At 44.5% G+C, this 24,314-nt stretch overlaps 1 protein-coding gene and 1 non-coding gene across 2 annotated transcripts in view; both read left to right on the forward strand.

Annotated features, from left to right (window-relative positions):
- REEP5 (receptor accessory protein 5) overlaps positions 1 to 24,314 on the forward strand; it is a 44,716-nt gene that overhangs the window by 11,882 nt on the left and 8,520 nt on the right. The window contains exon 3 of the mRNA XM_038769507.1: positions 19,868 to 20,006. Within this exon, the coding sequence (XP_038625435.1) occupies positions 19,868 to 20,006 (139 nt within the window). The remainder of the gene's footprint in view (positions 1 to 19,867; positions 20,007 to 24,314) is intronic.
- On the forward strand, positions 9,662 to 9,730 carry TRNAV-CAC. Its single transcript has one exon. It is a non-coding gene; the product is annotated as a tRNA-Val (tRNA).

Below are 24,314 nucleotides of genomic sequence, written 5' to 3' on the forward strand. Positions count from 1 at the left end.
ATATCTATGTCTAAGTCCTGTGGGGGGAAAGGATAGGGTGAGTACCTAAGTCCTTAGGGGGTAAGGACTCAAGTGCATGGGTGATGTAGTAGGGAGAGAGAATGGGTGGGGAGATAAGAGGTTAGTCAGGAAAGGCTTCCCGGAGGAGATGTCATTTTAGAATGGCTTTGAAGATGGGGAGAGCAATGGCCTGTCAGATGTGAAGAGGGAGGGAGTTTCAGGCAAAAAGGAGGGAGGGCATGAGTAAGAGGTTGACAGTGAGAGAGACGAGAGCGAGATACAGTGAGACACATTAGATTGGCTTTAATAATAATAATAATAATAATAATAATAATGGTATTAAGTGCTTACTATGTGCCAAGCACTGTTCTAAGCACTGGGATAGATACAAGGTTATCAGGTTGTCCCACGTAGGGTTCACAGTCTTAATCCCCATTTTACAGATGAGGTAACTAAGGCACAGAGAAGTTAAGTGACTTGCCCAAAGTCACACAGTTGACAAGTGGTGGAGATGGGATTAGAACCCATGTCCTCTGAATTCCAAGCCCGGGCTCTTTCCACTAAGCCACACTGCTTCTCTTAGAGGAGCAAAGTGTACGGATTGGGTTGCAGTGGAAGAGGAGTATGGATAAATTGCAGAGATGTTCCTTATTGAGTGCCTTAAAGCTAATGGTCAAGGGTTTCTACTTGATGAGGAAAGGGATGGGCAATCATTGAAGGTTTTTGACTCGGGCAGCAGAGCGAAGCGTGGACTGGAGAGGGGAGAGTCTGGAGCCAGCCAGTGAGGAGGTCAGGAGGTCTGGAGGTCAGTGAGGAGGTTGACATGGTATTTGAGATGGGCGGCTTATGATAGTGCTTGGACCAGCATGGTGGCAGTTTGGACATAAAGGAAGGGGTGGATTCTGGAGATGGTGTGAAGAAAGAACCTACAGGATTTTGTGACTGACTGAATATGTGGGTTGAAAGAGAAAGAGGAGTCAAGATTAACACCATTTGCAGGCTTGTGAGACAGGGAGGATGGGTCAGACTTGTTAAGAAAGCAAGGAGTCCATCCTTGTGGTTTGTCCAGCCCACCATGCCTACCCTTGGAACTTTTAATTATAATAATAACTATAGTATAACTAATATACTAATAACTATTATTATTATGGTATTTAAGTGCTTACTATGTGCCAAGCACTGTTCTAAGCACTGGGGTAGATATAAGGAAATAAAGCTGGACACTGTCCCTGTTCCACATGGGGCTCACAGTCTTAATCCCCATTTTACAGATGAGGTAGCTGAGGCACAGAGAAGTGAAGTGATTTGCTCAAGGTCACACAGCAGACAAGTGGTGGAGCCAGGATTAGAACCTGCATTTCTGACTCCCAGACCCATGCTCTTGCCACTAGCCCATGCTAGGGTCTAGGCTCTGGGAGCGATCCTACACTCGGGCTCTCTGTACACAAGTAACATTCCTAAATGGCCCAGAGGGAGCTGCTCTGGAAGAACCAGGGAGAGAAAATGGAGGGCGTGTGTAGTGGTGGCTACTCCATGGAGTAAAATCTGTGGCAGGAGTAGGGAGGAAGAAAGAGGGAGAGCTGAAGTCTGACCTACCTGTGGGCTAGAGCAGGTGAGTACTCTCTCTGCCCACCAGCTTGCAGGTTAATGACATTTTCAAACGTGCTAAAGCAGAATCTGTGGAATAACTTTAGGCATTTCATTCCCTCGCCCTTCTGGCAGCAGGTATATTTGTGTTCTAGGTGTGGTGTGTCTGTCCCCAGATCACCTCCCAAGACCAGGATCCTTGCCTGCTCTTTCCACGCCATGCTGCTCCAAGAATTAGAGGAACCAACCTTGCCATTCAGTACAGTAGTGTCTGTTGAACGTTCATTATGCATCTTACCTCCTTCCCTTCCCCACTGCACCTGTATATATGTATATATGTTTGTACATATTTATTACTCTATTTTACTTGTACATATCTATTCTATTTATTTTATTTTGTTAGTATGTTTGGTTTTGTTCTCTGTCTCCCCCTTTTAGACTGTGAGCCCACTGTTGGGTAGGGACTGTCTCTATATGTTGCCGACTTGTACTTCCCAAGCGCTTAGTACAGTGCTCTGCACACAGTAAGCGCTCAATAAATACGATTGATTGATTGATTTTGCATGGCGCATCATGGGGTCTCTCAGGAAACACTTACTGGCTGACTAGGAGCTAAAATGTAAATTGAAAACAGTCTCTGTCCCTGTCATATAGGACCTGTAAAAACTCCAGGGAAGTATGCCAAGGTATTTGAAGGTTCTGAAGGTTGGATTTTGTTTCTGCTCATCCTCTTTAAACACTATGTGCCCACTCTTCTTCCCTCCATGAACACCATTGGCAATTGCACACTCTCTGCTTGCAAACACACCTTCAGCTCCCCTATCCTGTCCCTAACCGGACCCTCTCTGTCCCGTATTTGGACCACACTGTGCCACCTAGATATTGCCTCATTTTCCTCCATCCATTACTCTTCAAACTCCCCAAATGGGTTGTTTACCCTGACTGCCTCCACTTTCTCCCCTCCAACTCCCCTTTTGACCTTCAACAATCTGGTTTCTGCCCCCTTCACTGCAGTGAAGCTGCCCTCTCCAAGATCTCCAAAGACCTCCTCGCCAATCTAATAAGCGTTTCTGTCCTAATCCTCCTTGACCTCTCAGCTGCCTTCTACATTGTGAACCACTCCCTCCTCCTGAAAACATTATCTAACCTTAGTGTTTGTGACCCAGTTCTCTCCTGATTCTCCTACCTTTCTGGCCAATCCTTACTCTGCCTCCCACTCTGTATCTGTGGGTGTTCCTCAAGGCTCTGTTTTTGGGGGGTTTTGTTTTGTTTTCATGGTATTTGTTAGGTGCTTACTAGGCACTGGGGTAGATCCAACCTGATCAGGTTGGACACAATCCATGTCCCACATGGGGCTCACAGTCTTAGTCCCCATTTTACAGATAAAGTAACAGAGGTATGGAGAAGTGAAGTGACTTACCCAAGGTCACACAGCATACTAGTGGTGGAGCCGGTATTAGAGCCCAGGTCCTTCTGACTCCCAGGCCTGTGCTCTTTTCACTGGGCCCCACTGCTTCTCTGAGGCTCCTTCTCTTCTCAATTTGCACCCATTTAAGGAACTCATCCACGCCCACAATTTCAACTACTACCTCTAGGTGGATGAGAAGCAGTGTGGCCTAGTGGAAAGAGCATGGGACTGGGAGTCAGGACCTGGGTTCTAATCCCAGCTCTGCTATTTGTTATGTGACCTTGCGCAAGTCACTTCACTTCTCTGGGCCTCAGTTCCCTCATTTACAAAATGGGGATTCAGTACCTGTTCACTCTCCTACTTAGACTGTGAGCCCCATGTGGGTTCTGGTTATCTTTGATACTCCAGTGCTTAGTACAGTGCTTGGCACATAGGGCTTAATAAATACCACAGATATTATCATTATCATTATGACTCCCAGATCTACTTCACTAGCCCTCACCTCTCTCCTTCTGCATTCTCATATTGCGCCGTGCCTCCAGGACTTTTCTACCTGGTTGTCCTGCCACCACCACAAGCTCAACATGTCCAAAGCTGAACTCATCTTCCCCCACAAATCCTCTCCTCCACCTGATTTCTCCAACGCAGTTAGTGGCAGCACCATCTACCCCATCTCTCAAGCCCCAAACCTTGGCATTATCCTTGACTTCTTCATCTCTTCCAACCCTCGAATTCAGCCTGTCACTGAAAGCTGTCAGTTCTTCCTCAGTAATGTTTCCAGAACCTGCCCTGTCCTCTCCATCCAAGCACGTACCACATTGGTCCAGGCATTTGTCTTATCCCATGCAGCTTAACTACTGCATCAGCCTCCTCACTGATCTCCTTACCTCCAGTCTGTCCCTTCTCCAGTCCACCCGTCTCTTCCCTGCCTGGATCAGTCTTCTAAAATGGTATTCTGCACGCAATCTCCCCACTTCTCAAAAACTCCAGTGGTTGCTTACTCCCAACTGTCGGCTTCAAGGCCCGCAATCAGCTCTCTCCTCCAACCTATCCACTCTATCCACTACACCCCATCTCATTCTTTTCATTCATCTCAAGTCAACCTACTCGACTATGCCTTGTTCTTGGCTCTTCCACGTCCTCTCTCCTTCCTAACACTTCCTCACCCTTCACATCCAACAGATAACTGCTCTCCCCACCTTCAAAGCCCTTAGGAAATCACATCTCCTCTAGATGGTAAGCTCATTGTGGGCAGGGAATCCATACATTTATTGTTGTATTTTACTCTCCCAAGTGCTTAGTACAGTGCTCTTCTCAGAGTAAGCACTCAATAAAATGATTGAATGAATGAATGATTGAATGGAATCTCCTCCAAGAGGCCTCCCCTGAGTGATTTCTAATCTTCGCGGCTAATATCCCCAATGGCCATTTCACCATTTCTGGGCCACTGAAGTTCTTAAAACCCCTTGTATTACTTATGTGCACGTCTTTGTGCTCTGTTACTTCTTCCTATCTATAATTTATTTCAGTGTCTGTCTCCCCCACCTTGTACCAGCTCTCTGGGGGAAGGGATCACGTCTACTAATTTTATTGTACTCTCCTAAGTGGTTAGTACAGAGCTCTGCACACAGTAGGTACTCAGTAAATACTATCGAAGGATTTATTAAAACTTCTCAAGCTTCTAGGGTAGGTCACCAATCAAAGGGATCCCCAGCTTCTACAGTGACTGAGCAGCTGAGTAGGCCTGAATGATTCCTACTCCCTTGGCCATAACAAAGAATCAGTGAGCAAAAAGGAAAATCCATGAAGTGATGCAAGGTTTTTCCTTTGCTGATTTTGACACTGAGCCTATCATAGTGCTCTAATTGGCTGGTATTCAGTCTGCTTTTGTTTCTGAAACAGGATGGCACTCTCCTAAGTCATACTGGTATCAACAGGCAGGCCCCTGCAGGGCTTGGAGTACAGTTGTGTGAGGTATTGCTCACGTGGGCATACATTCATTCATTCAATCGTATTTATTGAGCGCTTACTGGGTGCAGAGCACTGTTCTAAGTGCTTGGGAGAGCACAATAAACAGTCACATTCCCTGCCCACAGTGAGCTTACAGTCTGGGGGGAGACAGACATCAATACAAATAAATAAAATTACAGATATGTACATAAGTGCTGTGAGGCTGGGAGGGGGGAACAGCAAAGGGAGCAAGTCAGGGTGACGCAGGAGGGAGTGGGAGTTGAGGAAAGGTGGGTCTTAGTCTGGGAAGGCTTCTTGAAGGAGATGTGCCTTCAATAAGGCTTTGAAGCGGGGGAGAGTAATTGTCTCTTGGATTTGAGGAGGGAGGGAGTCCCAGTCCAGAGGCAGGAGGTGGGCTAAGGGTCGGCTGCGAGACAGGAGAGATCGAGTCACAGTGAGAAGGTTAGCACTAGCGGAGTGAAGAGTGTGGGCTGCGTTGTAGAAGGAGAGAAGTGAGGTGAGGTAGGAGGGGGCAAGGTGGTGGAGTGCTTTAAAGCCAATGGTGAGGAGTTTTTGTTTGATGCGGAGGTGGATGGGAAACCACTGGAGTTTTTTGAGGTGTGGGGTGACATTTCCTGAACGTTTTTTAGAAAAATGATCCGGGCAGCCGAATGAAGTAAGGACTGGAGTGGGGAGAGACAGGAGGCTGGAAGGTCAGCAAGGAAGCTGATGCAGTAATCCAGGAGGAATAGGATGAGAAATTGTATTAACTTGGTAGCAGTTTGGATGGAGAGGAAAGGGTGGATTTTAGCTATGTTGTGAAGGTGGGACTGACAGATTTAATGACGGATTGAATATGTGGGTTGAAGAGTTGAGGATAACACCAAGGTTACGGGCTTCTGAGACAGGAAGGGTGGTAGTACTGTCTATAGTGATGGGGAAAGTCAGGAGGAGGACAAGGTTTGAGTGGGAAGGTAAGGAGCTCTGTTTTGGACATGTTAAGTTTGAGGTGATGGGAGGACATCCAAGTAGAGATGTCTTGAAGGCAGGAGGAGCTGCGAGACTGGAGAGAGTGAGAGAGATAAGGGCTGGAGATGTAGATTTGGGTATCATCCACATAGAGGTGGTAGTTGAAGCCATGGGAACAAATGAGTTCTCCAAGGGAATGGGTGTAGTTGGAGAAACAGAAGGGCAGGGATCGCGTCTGCTAATTCTCTTGTACGGTACTCTCCCAAGCGCTTAGAACAGTTCTCTGCACTTCACTGCAAGAGCTCAATAAATTGATTGATTTCTTTCTTCTGCTACATCATAGTAGAAACATGTTTGGTGCAGCAGCACTGTAAAAATCAATCAGTCAAGGAATCAATCAGTGGTATTTATGGAGTTCCTACTGCATGCAGTGCACTGGACTAAATCATCAAAGAATGCTTAACTCTGAGGTAGCAGGCCAACCTGGCATGGACTGGCCCTAATCAACTAGTTCTGCCTGACTAGCTATTGTGCCTACAAAAGCCAAAAGGAATTTTTTTATCATCACCTCAGCCAGGGCTCTGGTTCTTCCAAACACAATGGTTTGGGATTTCCCAAAAGTTTAAATGAAAGTCCTGTAGTCTGTCTTCTGATAGAAAGAGAGGAATTATATCTCTCATAGTAGTCATAGAAAATGGAATAACTTATCTGACAGAGACCTCATGTTTATGAACAGCCTCAAACTTAATTTAAGGCCTTCTGTCAGTGAAAGCAAATTTTAAAACAGGTTTATCCCTCTGACCATAGCAAAGAGCAGACACTCCCTGTTTCTAGGCATAGTCTTAAAATCAAATCTGGAGCTTCTTGCAAGACAATGGGACTGTGTTTGGAGTTCTGCAGATTCCTCAGTAAGGGGTGTGTCCGTGTTTGGTTATAACTGAGTGCTTGTAATTGTCATGGGTTTTTTTTCCCATGCATCAGAACTTGCATTAGGCTTATTTGTCTACAAGTTGCTTTTATATTCTTATCAACTAATTCTTTCCCCTCCCATGCATTTTTAATATGCTCTTTGTTAAAGACCGTAATAGAGCTGTGCCTACCCATATTTTTCCTATTTCCTGGGATACAAAAACACAAGCAATTGGTCTTTATGCCAACTTTCAAGTTGCATTCAAACTTCACTTCGGTGAATTTTGCTGCAGACAAAATTGAAATCTGCTCAATTTGGAAACCTTAAGACAATTCAGATTTGCTATAATTCATTCATTCAGTTCATTAAATTGTATTGAGCACTTTGTGCAGAGAGCTGCACTAAGCTCTTGGGAAAGTACAATACAACAATAAACAGACACACCACCCACACATATATAATATTCTCCAGTTTACTATAGTTTGCCATACTCAGTAATTTTGGGGTCAAATATGGCAGTTCTTTGGGAGTAAGGTGATGAGTAATTTCATTATTTATTCCGATGAGATTGGAATTTGAGCTGAGATGGGACAGAGCCCTCACAAAAGTGTTTTTGCAAAGCCGATTAAGCTCCTCCATTAGAAATAGTTTCTTTTTTCCCCCTTCAAGAAGCTTTTTTTTCCCTCGTGGAGTAGACTGGGTGGAGAAGTCTTTCCTTGTCTTCCGTGCTCTGCTTTCAATAAAACATTCTGAGTACCCACACTGTTGCTGCCCACCACCTTGTTTTCTCCATTAAAGAAGAAAAAAACCTTTTGTTTAACTGACTGGGCAACTAGCCCTTGGTTTGGAAAGTATTCCTCCCTAGTTTCCCAACACTAAAATTGAGAAAACATGTCTCAGATACTGGGGCTTTCACACTCACAGTGGAATGTCCTGACAAAATGGGTGTCCCAGTAATTTGATCTCGGAATTGAGCAGTCTGATAAATAATGCTGCCGATATTCTCGTCTTTCTTCAGATTTCGGGGAGTCTACCTTCAGCCTCATATCTATTAAACTGCCTCACCCCTGACTTACCATTATGACTAAGGAAAATATGAGTAGATACCCATACTTGAAATGAAGCACTCTCCTTCCCACTATTTTGGCAGGGTTGGGGAGGAGTTGAGCTGCTTTTTTTAAAAAAAGTACTAAAGATGATTGCAAGGAAACCTTTTTTACTTGCTAAAATTAGGTTATGCTCATAAAGCAGAATAACCAATTGTGTGTAGTGGAGCCAGTATCTGGAAAGGAGAAGCAGTACTGGTATTGAATTGCCTGTCAAACTCTGCTCACTTGGGTTTGCATTATTGCTCCAAATTAACTATCAAATAAAAACTTTCCAAAAAGTGCTAGGGCTTGCATGTTTCTCATTCCTTTTGGCTTTCTTATTTGACTTGAGGATTTCAAAATGAAAAAAAATCACCTTCAGTATTTCTTAATATGAGATGAATTTTAAGTGGACTACTAGGGGTTTAGTGCCGCTAATGGGGATGACACCATGTGAGAAGAAGTAATGGCTCCTCTCCCTGACATGTAAAAGCATTTTTCTCATTATGAGAAGAAACCTGTCTGACTTGTGTGAGTTGGTGGGGGTTTTTTGGGTTGGGTTTTTTTTTTTTTTACTATTTTTTCCAGATTTCCAGTCAGTGGTTTATGAGCTGTGGATCTCAGTTAAAGAGTGTTTTGCAAACTTAGAAATACACCATAAAACCAGTGTCATCTTGACTGCCCCCCCCCCCCCCCCGCAACCCTCGTCCTTTCTGTTCCTCATTGTTTGCTACTTGGGATTCTATTTTTGATCAGATTTTTCTAGGTTTTTTCCTTCAAATCAGTCACAACAGAAGGCAAGCAATGATGGGCATCGTGAGGAAGGTAATGAAAACAGCACAAAGCATGGCTTTGCCATCACATAAAACCATGGCATGAGGCCACCTTGAATACTGCATCGAGTTCTGATCACCACACCCAAGGAAAGACATAATAGAGCATGAAAAGGCAGAGAAAAGGGCGACTAATAAATGATCAGGGAGATGGAGCAACCTCCATACAAGGATAGACAAAAAAGATTAGGGCTACTTGGTCTAGAAAGGTGCAGGTTGAGAGAGTTTTACAGAATCATGAAGGACGAGGACAAAGCCAACGAAGAATTACTATTCACCAAGTCCCTTCATATCAGGATGAGGGAACACCAACTAAAGTCAGAGGTTCAAGTCAAACAAAAGGAAACACTTCTTCCAGAACAGATAGAAAATAGCAAAAAGTTCAAGAACCATTTGGATACACTTGTGAGTGATAGGTCCATAATGGATTCTTGGAGGAAATAGGGATGTTAGATTGTACATCCATCCAAGTTAAGATCTGCCAGTATTTGCCCCCTTTTCTCCCCCAAATTAAACTTTTAAAGCGCTGTTGGCTAAAGGGGGACCATGCCAAAGAATGTAGATGGCTCAGTGCTACCCATCACATGTCTGCTGTGGGAGAGTTGGGAGAGTACAATATAATAACTTATAACAGACACATTCCCTGCCCACAATGAGCTTACAGTCTAGGGACTGTAAGTCTAGAGACCAGCATTGTCAAAAAGTTCTGCAAGATATGCCAATGTAATTCTCGGATATCTAATTACTTAGAAACATAAACATTCCAGTGTGGATATTCTGAAAAAGAAAAATATTCTGTGGGCAGCAACTTGGATCAAAGCTTCAATATGTCAGACTTTTTCTCCTTGGTTAATATAAATGGCACTCTGAGTCTTATATTGTTGAGTTCTTGTTTTTATACAGATCAATTCATAATGGTGTAGCTCAGTGGTAGAGCGCGCGCTTCACATGTGTGAGGTCCCGGGTTCAATCCCCAGCATCTCCAGGAAGCTGATATTTTAGGGAAGCAGCGTGGCTCAGTGGGAAGAGCCCAGGCTTTGGAGTCAGAGGTCATGGGTTCAAATCCCGGTTCCGCCACTTGTCAGCTGTGTGACTTTGGGTTAAGTCACTTAACTTCTCTGGGCCTCAGTTCCCTCATCTGTAAAATGGGGATTAAGCCTGTGAGCCACCCATGGGACAACCTGATCACCTTGTAACCTCCTCAGTGCTTAGAGCAGTGCTTTGCACATAGTAAGCACTTAATAAATGCCATCATTATTATTATTATTAATAATAATTGTGGTATTTGGTAAGGACTGTGTGCCAAGGACTATACTTAATGTTGGAATACGCACAATCAATCAATTGTATTTATTGAGAGCTTACTAACTATGTGCAAAGCACTGTACTAAGTGCTTGGGAGAGTACAATATAACAGAGTTGGTAGACCTGTTCCCTGCCCACTAGGAGCTTACTGTAACAATTCAGACACAATCCCTGTCCTACATGGGACTCACAGCCAAAGGAGGAGAACAGGTATCTTTTCCCCATTCTTACAGGTGCAGAATCTGAAGCACAGAGAAGTTAAGTGACTTGCCCCAAATCACACAACAGGCAAGTGGCACAGTCAGCATTAGAATTTCCTGAGTCCCAGTCCTGTGCTCTTTCCACCAGGGCTGTGCTGCTGATTGCTGGGGATTGGGTGTTCTCTTTTTAAAAAATCATTAGCTTTTGTACCCTACAGAACCCACATTCTTGATATTCATCAATGGTTAGTATATTTTGACAGAATAATAATTTTCTCCAGCAACACATGAACAATAAAGTGAACCTATGGTGTTCTGAAGAGCTGGGATTCTTTTTTTATTCATGCTGACTCCTCCCTGCATAAGGGAAGAGAGAACAGGATGTTGTGAGCTCACAGAGAGACTTAGATATGGATTTATGAGGATTGTTTCCCTTATCTCCCAACTTTTCCCATTTCTGTTGGTAAATACTTTTAAGGGCATCTCCTCCATTAGAATGGAGGGAGAATGCCATTTGCTTTTTTTGTACTTCCCAAGCGCTTAGCACAGTACCCTGCATCCAGTGGTTGCTCAGTAAATACTATTTCTTCATCTATTTTCGTTGAAATATGATGTGTGAAGCTGTTACTTTCTTGAGACCATTTCTCTTTCAAGGTATCCTAGGAATCAGCAGTACCCAGGCACTATGAGAGCAGGAGAGGATAAGAGGGTGGGGGTTTTTCCTTTGCCTTTCCTCCTCCATTTTAGACAGAATGAGGTTACTAGGAATAAAATGATCCAGGGACCCCAATTGAAGAGGGACCATACTGGGCTTTAGTTTCACTAGTTTGCCTTGAGAACCCATTTCACTCGTTGGAAAGATGGTTCTCTTTGCTGAAATAGGGACTATAAGTCGTTGGAAAGATGGTTCTCTTTGCTGAAATGGGGACTATAAGGAGAAAGACCCAATTGCAGAAACCATGCAGGAAAGTGGAGGATTTGAAACTCAGTGGGTTTCTGAGACAATGACTCATTGTCCCCAGTGAATCCCCAAACCTCATGTTAGCCCTGGTTACAAGTGTACTAAACACTTTACCAGGGTTGCTATCAAGTAGGGAGATGGACTGATATGCCCTTGATCTCCTTTCATTCTCCTGTCCACCCTCTGGCAGAAATGCTAATGAGCAATTAAATGGCCCAAAGTCAGGTGGCTGGAGAAAAGAAAAGGAGATTCCATAAATTGGGCCATCATTTCTCGAGTATTTGAAGACCGAACGATTATGAGATTGAACTATTGTTGCTGAGCTTTTAACTAGACCTGGTTGAAATGAAAATAATAATGCAATTTTTAAGCGCTTACTTTGGGCCAAGCACTGTACTAAGCGCTGGTGTAGATGCAAGATGATCAGGTCCCACATGGGGCTCACAGTCTAAGTAGGAGGGAGAACAGGTATTGAATCCCCATTATGCAGTTGAGGGAACAGAGGCACAGAGAAGTTAAGTGACTTGCCCAAGGTCACACAGCAGACAAGTGGTGGAGCCAGGATTAGAACCCAGGTTCTCTTGCTCTCGGGCCCATGCTCTTTCCACTAGGCCACACTGTTTTCCTAGTATATGTGGCTATCCCTAGATTTACTGTTAGACCACTGAAGTATCCTGCCTTTCCCCACGCTCTAAGTAGATTACATAAAAGGCAAAAGGCAGCAGTGCCTGGGCTTGTTAGCTGCCTCCCTAAGAGAGAAATTAATTGGTGGTTAGGTGACACCTACTTCGGTGTTGGTGTTTAATAAAGCCCCAAAGAGAAAACCAGCTGGTCTTACCAGAAGCATTAGCTCCAGGGAATCTGTGTGCTGTCCCTTATTGCAAGCTACTTGTCAGATTAGAGAACTAGATGGGAGCATTTCATTTTCAGGCCTTTCCCAAAAGTTCCTGAAAATAAACATGCGTGTGGATGGTGAAACTAAATCTCCTTTCAGCTCAAAGATGAAATTTCTGACAGTGAGATTTTATCTGTGTCTGTGTGAAAAGACTGATGCATGACAGGCTTGCAGGCTTACACATCCGGTTAAAAGATGAAGCTACTGATAGTGAGATTTCCACCGCATTAGCTCAAATGGGTTAAGAAAAAAAGTACATTATACATATATATCAATCAATCATATTTATTGAGTGCTTACTGTGTGCAGAGCACTGTACTAAGCGCTTATATATATATATATATATATATATATTAACATCTGTCTCCCCCTCTAGACTGTAGGTTCGTTGTGAGCCAGGAGTCTACCAACTCTGTTGTACTGTACTCCTCCAAGCGCTTAGTACAGGGCTCTGCACACAGCACATGCTCAATAAATACCATTGATTAATTAAAAAGATCAATATGTGCATGACCATCTCTTCTGTCCCGTGCATCTGAAAAGATCGTTCTTTGCTGTTATCATATTTTCCACCTGTGGTGCCTGGCATCCTATTTGATTCTGCCTCTTGGTTTCACAATCTTCTTGAACCTCTGCTCTAAAAGAGTCATCTCGTTCCTAATTACCAGAGGTCAAGCAAGTCCACTGCCTCACTGAAGTGATCCGCGTTGGTCATTTGAGGTTTTGCTTCATTTTATCTTTAAAAGGTGTCTTCTACTTTCCTTGCTTTTGGTTACTCCACTTAATCTTGCCAAACTGCAACTGCTTATCCTGTCCAGTGATGGTTTCAAAGATGCTAGGAGCAGTGTGGCTCAGTGGACTGAGCCTGGGCCTGGGAATCAGAGGAGCAGGGTTCTAATCTTGATTCTGACATGTGCCTCTGTGTGACCTTGGGGAAATCACTTAACTTCTCTGTGCTTCAGTTACCTCATCTGTAAAATGGGGATTCAATTCCTGTTCTCCCTCTTACTTAGGTTGTGAGCCCCATGAGGGACGGGGACTGTGTCTAACCTGATCATCCTGTATCTTTCACAGTGCTCGACACTTAGTAAGCACTTACTGTACATTCCCTTATAAGCATTTAAACGTAGTGAAAAGGGAAAATGTTGATAAAAGGGTAAAAAAAAAAAACCCCACCGTTTTTAACAGTTAATTTCTCTCCTTCCCCTTCTCTTCCTTTAGAAATAAAAACTACTGTCCGAAATAAGTTAATCTACTCAGCCTAGCCTTGCACCCATTTATTTGGCTAAGGGGAAGCCTGCCTACTTTCTTCCTCTCATGTGCACACTAATCAGTGCTTCTAGAAAGACCTTTTTCAAGGTGGGGGAAATGGCAACTCACTCTGTTTCAAAGGGTCAGCAGGAAATGCCACACAACGGCATTTATGTGAAACATGCTAGAGCAAAGAAGCTAGCACATCCATAGTCCAGCATTGCTTGGGTTTCTGTGCAACTTTCTTTGTCCTCTGTCTGTTAGCAGTCTCTCTATGGATTTCAGACATGAAAAAAATGGTTTGGTTATAGTGGTACCATTTCTATTTGTACTTCCCAAGCGTTTAGTACAGTGCTCTGCACACAGTAAGGGCTCAATAAATATAATTGAATGAATTTCTAGGGGTTAAGGGGAGAGGGGAGGGGAAGGATTTCAGGGCAGACGTTATCATCAGGGCATCTCTAGATGAAAAGCTATATATGTGGCACAGCTCCTCTTCCTGCATCCCCTAAATCCACCACTAGTTCTCACCTGGGTCTCTCTCTTGGCTGCAAAAGGGGTGCTCAAGCCTTGCACCTCAATTCCTGGCATCCCACCCCATCCTTTCTGGCTGCTTCCACAACTCACAGCTGAGTAGTGGTGGGGGCCGGGGGGGAAATATGCTGGAGGGAACAGAGAACCGTGTTCCCCGGAACATCCCGCCCCCCCCTCCCCCCCCCCAGCCCGACCCTACTCTCTCCCCCAGTTCCAGTTCATGGGGGGACAGCTGGGGAAACTCGTTCATTCAATCATATTTATTGAGCACTTACTGTGTGCAGAGCACTGTTCTAAGCACTTGAAACTCAGCTCTTGACATGTCTGGGGAGTCTTAAGATCCCTCCAAAACTCACTCCCCCCAAGGGCAAATAATAACAATAATCATCACTATCATAACTATCACAATGCTATTTGTTAAGTGATTTCTCTGTTCCAATCTCTGTACTGAGCGCTGGAATAGATACAGTATAATCAGGTGGGACACAGTCCCTGTCTCACATGGGGCTCACAGTCTAAGGGGGAAAGAGAACTGATATTGAACCCCCATTTTACAGATGAGGAAATGGAGGCCCAGAGAAGTGAAGTGACTTGCCCACAGTGGCACAGCAGGCAAATGTCTTGAGATTAGAAGCCGAGATTAGAACCCAGGTCCTCTGACTCCTAGGCTTGTGCTCCTTCCACTAGGCCACATTGCTTCTCTAACTAGGGTTGCAGGCCATAGAGAATGCTATAGCCGTGTTCCCCTCACCCTTGTGGTTCCCCAGTTGAGCACGTGGTGATTTGGTAATACAGCTGTTGACACAGTCTGTTACCACCAACTCCCAAGAGAATGAGGGACAGAATTTTAGGAAACTATAGATCAATTAATCAATCAATGGTATTTATTGAGCGCTTACTGTGTGCAGAGCAAGGGGCTAAGCACTTGGGAGAGTACGATAAAACAGAATTAGTAGACACATCTGTAACTGCAGTTCATCTTCCTCCATACTGTGGCACAATCCTCCCCATTTCCACTCACCTCTGTGTTGTCCTGTTCAACCATGGCTTCATTACATAATCTGGATATAACACTATGGAGGAATTAGGAAATGTTCTTACCACAGTCTGAGTCTGTTTGGGGTATAACATGATCTACAAGTCGGTGCAAGAAGATTCGGTGTAGGAAGAAACAGGTGTGTGCATGAGGGTGGCACCGGTCAAAGTGTGATGCTGTTATGGTTCTCAGCCTCTGCCTGAGCCTTATTGTACTGTATCTCAGTGCTTGTGATTCTTTGTGTTTTTGAACTTTTGTTTATTTAATTTTAAAAAATAACAATGAGTAGCGGGGTGTAAAGCATTCTGTTAGTGGTGGAAATAACAACATGGGAATTTGTAGCGAAAAATGTCAGTCATGGACTATCTTCAAATCCCCCTTAATCCATCTATCCCCTAACCCATTAATGTCCATAGAATCAATGGTTACTGTAAGACGAGGTTCTTCAAGAACACAACCTCCATGATATAGGAGAACCGGGTTTACTTGGGAGTTTCCTTCAGTGACGTAGAAAGTGTCACAGCAGGAAAAATAAATTCCATCAAATCCCTTTTTTTAAAAGTCTGTTCTTCCTGTTAGCTCTGCCCAATTTCCTACACCTCTCAAAGGTAGCACCTTTAGGACATAGTACTCCGAATTAGGTGTTCTCCAAAGATGAACGACCTCCGATTCAGCCTGAGTTTCTAGATCATTTCCAGCCCTTCTGCTGACTGGCGCCAATGAGACACTTGGCAAAAACCACCACAGACAGAGAGCCAGTTGTAGATTATTCAGGGGATCAATCAATCAATCGATCGTATTTAGTGAGCGCTCACTGTGTGCAGAGCACTGTACTAAGCGCTTGGGAAGTACAAGTTGGCAACATATAGAGACAGTCCCTACCCAACAGTGGGCTCACAGTCTAAAAGATGCTGATCGAGTTTGTGTACTATTTAGGTCTTCCTCTTCCCTTTGATGATCTGCCTTTTGGGCATTTCATTGCTTTCCAGCACTTCCACCAGAGGGAGAGAGAGGGGAGAGACTCCAATTAGAGGATAGAAACAAAACAAAAGACATGACTTTGCCAGTTACCTAACAGTGCAGCCACTTTCACTGTGCTGTTGGGCGAAGCACGCTGTTCACGATGTGCTTCCCGATCAAGGTAAGTAAACTCGCCCCCTTCCCTCCCCACCCCTGCCCCTTCTCAGTCAGCCCTCCCACGTCTCTGGCACGGCATTCCTGCCCCATCTCCCCCATACTTCAAACGTACAACACCCCCGTCTCCCCATCTCCTCCCCTCCGCCTCTTGCTGCTTCCCCCATCTTCAGCACCTTTTCTTTCTGTTAACTGAAAATACTTTTTTAACCTAGCGCTATCCTCACTGCCACCAATCAATCAATCAATCGTACTTATTGAGCGCTTACTGTGTGCAGAGCACTGTACTAAGCGCTTGGGAAGTACAAGTTGGCAACATATAGAGACAGTCCCTACCCAACAGTGGGCTCACAGTCTAGAAGAGTGGGCTCACAGTCTAGTCCTCTGCTTCCCTTGCACCCGCTCTGGGTTGGCCCAGACCCCGTAATTGGGATGAATTTTTTTTCTTTCTTTTAAGCCTTTCTCTTTCCGCTAGTTTAATTTTAACGTAACAGTTCTGCCACCGTGACTGCTGTCGCCCCACCCTGGTCCCCCACCCCTTGACCTGAAGCCCACCCCAACCAAAGTTGGGTCAGGACGGGAGATGGCAGGTGGCAGTGGGAAGAGGCCTGGAAAAGGGACCTTTGTCCCTCTCACCAAATTTTCCCCGGCCTAGTGATGTCGGGCTAGTGGGGGATCACCAAGCTTAAAAAAGAGTCTTAGAGTTATAAAAGAAAGAAAAGCCATAGGGAGGGGAGGGGGGAAGAGGATGGGCTGTGGGGAAGGGGGTAGAAAAGCTACGTTGGAAACTGGGGAGGATGGGGTGAGGGGTTGGAGGTGTGTGTGCTGGTTGGGGAGCACTTACCCGCCAAGTCCACCAACAGGGAAACCTGAGCAGAAATCACTTAATCAAGAAGCTGTTTCTGCTGGGCCAACATAGAACTGCCTTGCCTCCATGTAACACCAGAATTCGCTCACATCTGGAATACTGTGTGCAGTTCTTGTCGCCACATCTTAGCAAGGGCATAATAGAGCTGAAGAAGGTACAGAGAAGGGCAACCAAGATGATCAGGGGTGGGTGGAGAAGCTTCCATGTAAAGAGAGATTAGGATTCTTCATTCTGGAAAGGTGAAGGTTGACCGGGAATCTGATTGAAGACTACAAAATCGTGAAAGTCTCAGACAGAGTGAACAATGAATTGTTGTTCCTCAAATCACACATCATCAAATGAGGGGTCACCCATTGAAGCTGGAAGATGGGAGGTTCAAAACAACTAAAAGAAACACTTCTTCACAGGTGGTAAATGCTTAGAATTCATTCCCACAGGGCAGAAATATCATTTCTGGACAAAGGAACCTTAATGAGTAACGAAAGGGAAAATTAGGATGTAGATGAGAGTTAGGGATGTTAGCCCATCTTTAACCTTGAAGGTGGATGTCATGGAGGGTAACCATGACACGATTCCTCTAAGCAGGCTATTGTCAATCAGAGACAGAATTCTGGGCTGAGTAGATCATTGTTCTGACCGAGTATTAACAATGCTGTTGGTCTCCTATTTATGAGTAGTCCTGTGGAAGAATGTGGTCAGGAAGATTAAGGTTACAAAATCGGCTAAAAGAGAAATCAAGATTACACTCAATTCTGCCACAGGATGCGTTTTCACACTGCATTTTGTCTAGAATGCGACAGCAGAATTTAGGGAACATAGTTCCGACAGCACAAGGCCATCTGGAATCAGTGTGATGTGATGTCGGAAGAGACAGTTCTGTGCAGGCGTATGTGTGCATGTGTGCGGCGTGAGCCAGGGTGAGTCCCACAGTGTGTGTTTTCCTTAATGTGGGCTTCTACGAGAATACAACCCTCATAGGAGAACCGGATGTATCGGGAGTTCAGCAATTTGTGTTATCCCATTCCATCAGCCTGGTCTGTCAGTTGGCTGAATGGGCATTATTTGTTATGAACGTTATGTACGGGTAGCGCAGGCCTGGAAATCTGCCTCTTGATCCAGGATTCATTCATAATAATAATAATAATGATGGTATTTGTTAAGCGCTTACTATGTGCCAAGCACTGTTCTAAGCACTGGGGTAGATACAAGGTTATCAGGTTGTCCCATGTGGGGCTCACGATCTCAATCCCCATTTTACAGATGAGGGAACTGAGGCACAGAGAAGTTAAGTGACTTGCCCAAAGTCACACAGCTGACAAGTGGCAGAACCCACGACCTCTGACTCCCAAGCCCAGGCTCTTTCCCCTAAGCCACGCTGCTTCTCATTCATTCATTCATTCCATCAATCATATTTATTGAGTGCTTACTGTGTTGCAGAGCACTGTACTAAGCACTTGGAAGACTACAGTAGAACAATAAACAGACACATTCTCTGCCCAAAACGAACTTACTGTCTAGAGGGGATCTGCCCAGTGCTGCAGATCTTCATTTTTCCCAGTCAGCTATGTGTTAAACCAACATCTTTTTTCAGAGTTCATTAAATGATGATTTGATCAAAGAGAAGCCTACCAGTTTGGCAGTATTTCCAGTGTTTATTTTAGATAACAACCCAAACAGGATTTGCAAGGCCCTGGTTAATAAACAAGGCTCCAATCCATATAATACTAACTGGATATTTTGTTCTTCATCAGTCCTTGAATCCTGATCTTTATTTACCTGGGTTTGGGGTTAGCATTATCTATTGCTCTTAAAATACTCAATGTTCAAAGACAAACATTTACTGAAGCAGAGCTCACAGTTACACTCTGGGCCTCGGGCGTGAGGCAGAGTCATGAATCTGTTTAGGAAACTAGAAGACCCAAGGTATGGATTAAAGCACTGAGGTTTGGATTGACCTATTCAGCTTTATTGGTTTTAGCCTCTCAGGAATCGAGTACCGAATCCAGGAAGGCATTTCAGTGAATGTTTCTCTTTCCTTTCCTTCTGGAAAAGCACTGGGAAGGCTAAAAAATTTTAAGAAGGCCTAACATTTCATCTACTCATCTACTCAAGGTGCCTTCTTAGGTTTGGGGATTTAAGGCGCTCCCAGACACATCTAGGCTAAATGGCTAGGATGGGGGGAAAAAATAAATTGATTAATTGTATTTATTTGTTGCCTCCCGAGTGCAAAGGTCTGAACTAAGTGCATGGGAGCATACACCAGAAACAAAAGACATTGTCCTGCCCTCGAGGTGGTTATGATTTCTAATGGGCAGACAGGCTGATATAAATTCATTATAAATAATGACAGCAGAAGGAAGAACCAGGATATAACGAGTAATAATATGAATGGCATGGTGAAACCACCAAATAAACAATTGAATATACACATACATAGGTGCTGAAGCCAAGAGTGGCTGTTGAGTGGAAGTGATTCGGGGTGCTGGGAATTAATCGAAGAAGGTTTTTCGGAGGAGGATGTGAACCACTGTGGTCTGGCATATTTGATGGGGAAAGAGAGTTTCAGGCAATGAAAAGGGTCTGAATGAGGGGTCAGAGGTGGGTAAGATGAGGGTGGGGTATAGTGAGCATGGGGGGAGCAAAGAGTATGAGCTGGGGAGTAGTAGGTGAAGAGAGTTGATGTGTAAGATGAGAAAAGCTGGTGGAGAACCTTCAAACCCTGTGAGCTGTTTGGGAGCATTCTTTTGAAATGAATGACGACTCAACCCCTGTACTTCACACATAGTCACGGAAAGGGGAGGTGAGCTACGAACAGGAATACTGAAACCGATGAAGACAAACCCCCTCCTCCCCTCCCCCCCAACCCAAAACACCCACCCGTTAGCTGGAGAACAGCTATGTAAGCCCTGTTCATCTGGGTACTTGTGTTTCTTCACAGAATCAAGGCTATCGAGAGCCCCAACAAAGATGATGATACACAGTGGCTGACCTACTGGGTGGTGTACGGTGTCTTCAGCATTGTTGAATTCTTCTCTGACCTCTTCCTGTCCTGGTTCCCGTTCTACTACATGCTGAAGGTATATACGCTCAACTTCCTACCAGCGAGAGATGCGGATGGGTTTGCTAAGAAGGACTTGCTTAAGGAGGAATGGAGGGAAGAGGTTTGTGAAGTGAAGCGACTCTAGGTGCTTATTTGGTTAGAGAGCTGGAGACGGAGTATCGTCGTCTGCGGCGTCCTGGATTGCCCGATTTCTAAAAGCATAAGGGGCCATTAGATTGTCATCTGAGAGTCAGTAAGACTGTACTTGGAGGCAAACGGCCATTGGTTTAGGATGAACCAGTCACTCTTTGCTAGAAGGGATGAAAGTGTATTTGCAGTCGATCCTCCAAACATCCTGTTGTTTGTCGTGGCAGTGAGCCATGTTTTTCAGCCAGCAGTCCCCATTTCAGATGAAGTGGTGGATAGTTGGGCCCGGCTAATGTATTCAGCTTGTTGATGGGGCCTGTTTCTTACCTTTGTTAGGTCCTGCCTGCCTTTTCTACACATCTGCCTTGGGACACACCCTCCTTTCACACACATTCACACACAGAAGGGGCCCCTGCTCTGGCTCCAGCTGTGTTCTAACTGATAAGCTACTGCTGATTTGATCAGAGTTCCTAAGAAACTCTGTTTTCAACAGCAACAGCAGCACTTACTGATTTGAAAAGGGTTTTGTCTAGAGAAAATGGGGCTGATCAATAATATAAGGTGGGAAAAGCCCTCAAATAACTGGCTCCCCTGTGAGTACATTTTCCAGTAATTACTCTTCTGGGACCTCCCACTTCCACTTGTTTGTCTGAGTCCCGGGTGGATCGCTCTGAGCTGATCTACGATTTCTTGCCTGTTGGGATCAGGAATTGAGTTCACATCTGAAGGTTGGAAGAACGAATTCTCCGGGGCTTATTCCTGCTTCTGAGCCTCCACTTGGGATCAGACTCAGGAGGGTTTTGAAAGGGTCCTTTTCATTTCCCATAAGCAGCCCACTAAAATGCTCTGGAAAAGTCAGAGATTCTTCCCTTCCTGCTTCCATAATAGTTCAGCCAGAAGCTCTAGGTTTTGCCTTTCATTAATTAATTCATTCAGTCGTATTTAATGAGTGCTTACTGTGTGCAGAGCACTGTACTAAGCGCTTGGGAGAATACAATATAACATTTACATTTGCACCCAAGGAATTGTCTCAGAAGACTGGAGAGAAACACTGTGGTCTGTAAACCTCCCAGGACCTCTGCCGTTGGTTGAAAGAGAAATAGCTCTTACCTAAATAATAATGATAACGTGATAGTTGTGATGTTGGTATTTGTTAAGCAGTCTGCTCTGTGGCCTTGGGCAAGACACTTAACTTCCCTGTGCCTCAGTTACCTCATCTATAAAATGGGGATTAAGACTGTGAGCCCCATGTGGGACATGGACTGTGTCCAACCCACAGCGCTTAGTACAGTGTCTGGCACATAGTAAGTGCTTAACAAATACCATAATTATTGTTATTGTGAGCCAAACACTGTACTGATTGCTGGGGTAGATACGAGATAATCAGGTCAGACACATTGGGCTTATGATCTAAGTTAGTGTTTCAGTCAAACTTTCAGTTTGTCAGTCAGCAAAGTGAAAAGCTTTTCCCTGGCCTGGATCCTGAGGGTGAGTTGGTTCTGGGTGTAGAGTAAAACCAAATCCAGGACACCAAGGAACCGTGGAAAGTCCCCTAGTGGGAGAAAGGGAAGGGAAAGGGGAAGGCAGAGGCATGGTATCCGGAAGCTGAATCGCACTGTGGGAACTGAGCAGTGATTAACTTTTTTATAATTGTCAAAGGTTCACTCCCTTCGGGACCTGTAAGATGCTGAGGATTGGAGAGAGCTGTAATTGCTCTGATGTCTCTTGATAATAGATCTTAGGAACTAAGGGAACTGAATTAACTGTTGGGCAGCAGTGGCATGGGAGAGAATCAAGGGCAAAGACTCAAATTTACTGTGTGGAAGGAGGCGGTGGCAAACCGCTTCTGTATTTTTACCAAGAAAACTCTATGGATACACTACCGGAACTATTGCAGGTGGAGGTGGGGCATTCTGGGAGAGATGTGTCCATGGCGTCGCTATGGGTCATAGATGACTCAACGGCATAAAACAAGATAGGAACCTTATTTTATTTCTGCTGAGGAAGATTACCCGTTTTCTGTTGGAACTCATTTTCTCAGGGGAACAGTGTTATAAGTGGGGGATTGACCTAAGGTCAGATACTCCTCTTAATACTGAAATTTTTCAAAATTGTCCACTCCAGCAATATATCAATCAATCAATGGTATTTACCATGTGCAGAGCGCTGTACTAAGTGCTTAGGAAAGTACAGTATAACAGAGTTGGTAGACGTGATCCCTACCCGTAAGGAGCTTACCCTCAAGGAGAGAAGCAGTGTGGCTCAATGGAAAGAGTGCGGGCTTGGGAGTCAGAGGTCATGTGTTCAAATCCCGGCTCTGCCAGTTGTCAGCTGTGTGACTTTGGGCAAGTCACTTCACTTCTCTCGGCCTCAGTTCCCTCATCTGTAAAATGGGGATGAAGACTGTGAGCACCACGTGGGACAATCTGATCACCTTGTATCCTCTCCAGTGCTTAGAACAGTGCTTTGCACATAGTGCTTAACAAATGCCATTATTATTATTATTATTACAGTCTACAGGGACTATAGATGAATAATGAGTAAGCGCTTAATAAATGCCATTATTATTATTATTATTATTAATATACCTACATTTATGTATTTATGATAGGATTGGCGACTGACTTCATCAGAAGTCAAATGGACATGTCAGTCCTCCCTGGTGAGTCCATCTTGCTTAGAACAGTGCTTGGCACTTAGAACAGTGCTTGGCACATAGTAAGCGCTTAAACAAATACAATAATTATTATTATTATTCCACCCCTACCTCCCCCTCCCGGGACTCTTTAAACTTACCCTTTATCTCTCTTCTCACATTGTGCCCATATGGTCTGCCCACCCCTGGAGCCTTTGAATCTACCCCCCCAACTCCATCCCCCTCTCAGTGCCACTTTATGAAAGTATTTAAACTTGTTTCATAACCAGGGTGGCTCCTTCCCCAATAGCCGCCTTCCTCTGGGACTCTCTTCAGCCACAGGGCCTGGGCCAAACAGCCCCGGCGGCAGGTGGAGGTGGTTGTAGTTGGAGAAGAGGCTGGCCCGACCTGGCTGTGAGACATGTATTTGAAAAATAAAAAAGCAAAAAGTGGTGCCAGGTGTAGGAGTAGGGGGGCTGTAGGGAGACAGGGAAACAGTTTTAAGGAAAGAAAAAAGGATTATTTAAAGGGGGTGGGGGTAGAGGGGTCAAAGTTACCTGATCACCGCGTAGTCCCCAGGGATGGTTGGTATGTTCATTTTACCTCCAAGGAAATCCTGTACTCTAGGCAGTAATCAATCAGTGGTATTTATTGAATGCTTACTGTATGCATAGCACTGTTCTAAGTGCTTGGGAGAGTACAAAGAGTTGGTAAACACGTTCCCTGCTCACAGTGAGCTTACAGTCTAGAGAGGGAGACCACATTAAATGGACATAAATGCTGTGGGGCTGAGGGTGAAGTGAAGATTAAGGGCTTTAAGGGTACAAATCCAAGTGCAAGGGTGACACAGAAGGGAGAGAGGGCAGGGGATAAGAGGGCTTAGTCGGGGAAGGCCTCTTGGAGGAGATGAGATTTTAATAAGGCTTTGAAAGTGGGGAGAGTGGTGGTCTGTCCGATATGAAGGGGGAGGGAGTTGCCCTAAAGGAGGCTAATGTTGTAGAGTCCAAACGTATGTGTGGTAAACCTGAAATAAGGTTGTATATTTAGAAACATCTAAAGTGTCATCCATCATAACCCAAAGTGCAAGTCAAGAACTGCCTCTGTAAATTTTAGTATGCTAGAAATATGTATTTAAAAAAAATTTAAGTGGTGCAGGGCAAGGTGCTGTTGAAGAAGCCATTGTATTTGGTTTCTTGTTTTTCTTTCTTTTTTGCACCATCTGTGTTCTAACATGACCCATCCTTAGAGAGTGAATTACACCCACATATTGTTGGTTCTCGCAGCCTTCTTCAGGGAGGTGTGTGTTATTTGTAAAATGAAATGCTACATTGAAACAGGTAAAGGATTCCTACCTTAAACTTCCTCCACATTCTAGCATCAGATAATAATAATAATTGTGGTATTTTTTGTTAAGCACTTACTATGTGCTAGGGACCGTACTAAGCACTGAGATGGATACAAGTAAGTCGGGTTGGACAGTCCCTATCCCACATGAGGCTCACAGTCTCAACCCCCATTTTACAGGTGAGGCACAGAGAAGTCAAGTGACCTGCCCAAGGCACA

The sequence above is a fragment of the Tachyglossus aculeatus genome, chromosome X4, assembly GCF_015852505.1.
Source record: "Tachyglossus aculeatus isolate mTacAcu1 chromosome X4, mTacAcu1.pri, whole genome shotgun sequence".
NCBI classification, from domain to species: domain Eukaryota; kingdom Metazoa; phylum Chordata; class Mammalia; order Monotremata; family Tachyglossidae; genus Tachyglossus; species Tachyglossus aculeatus.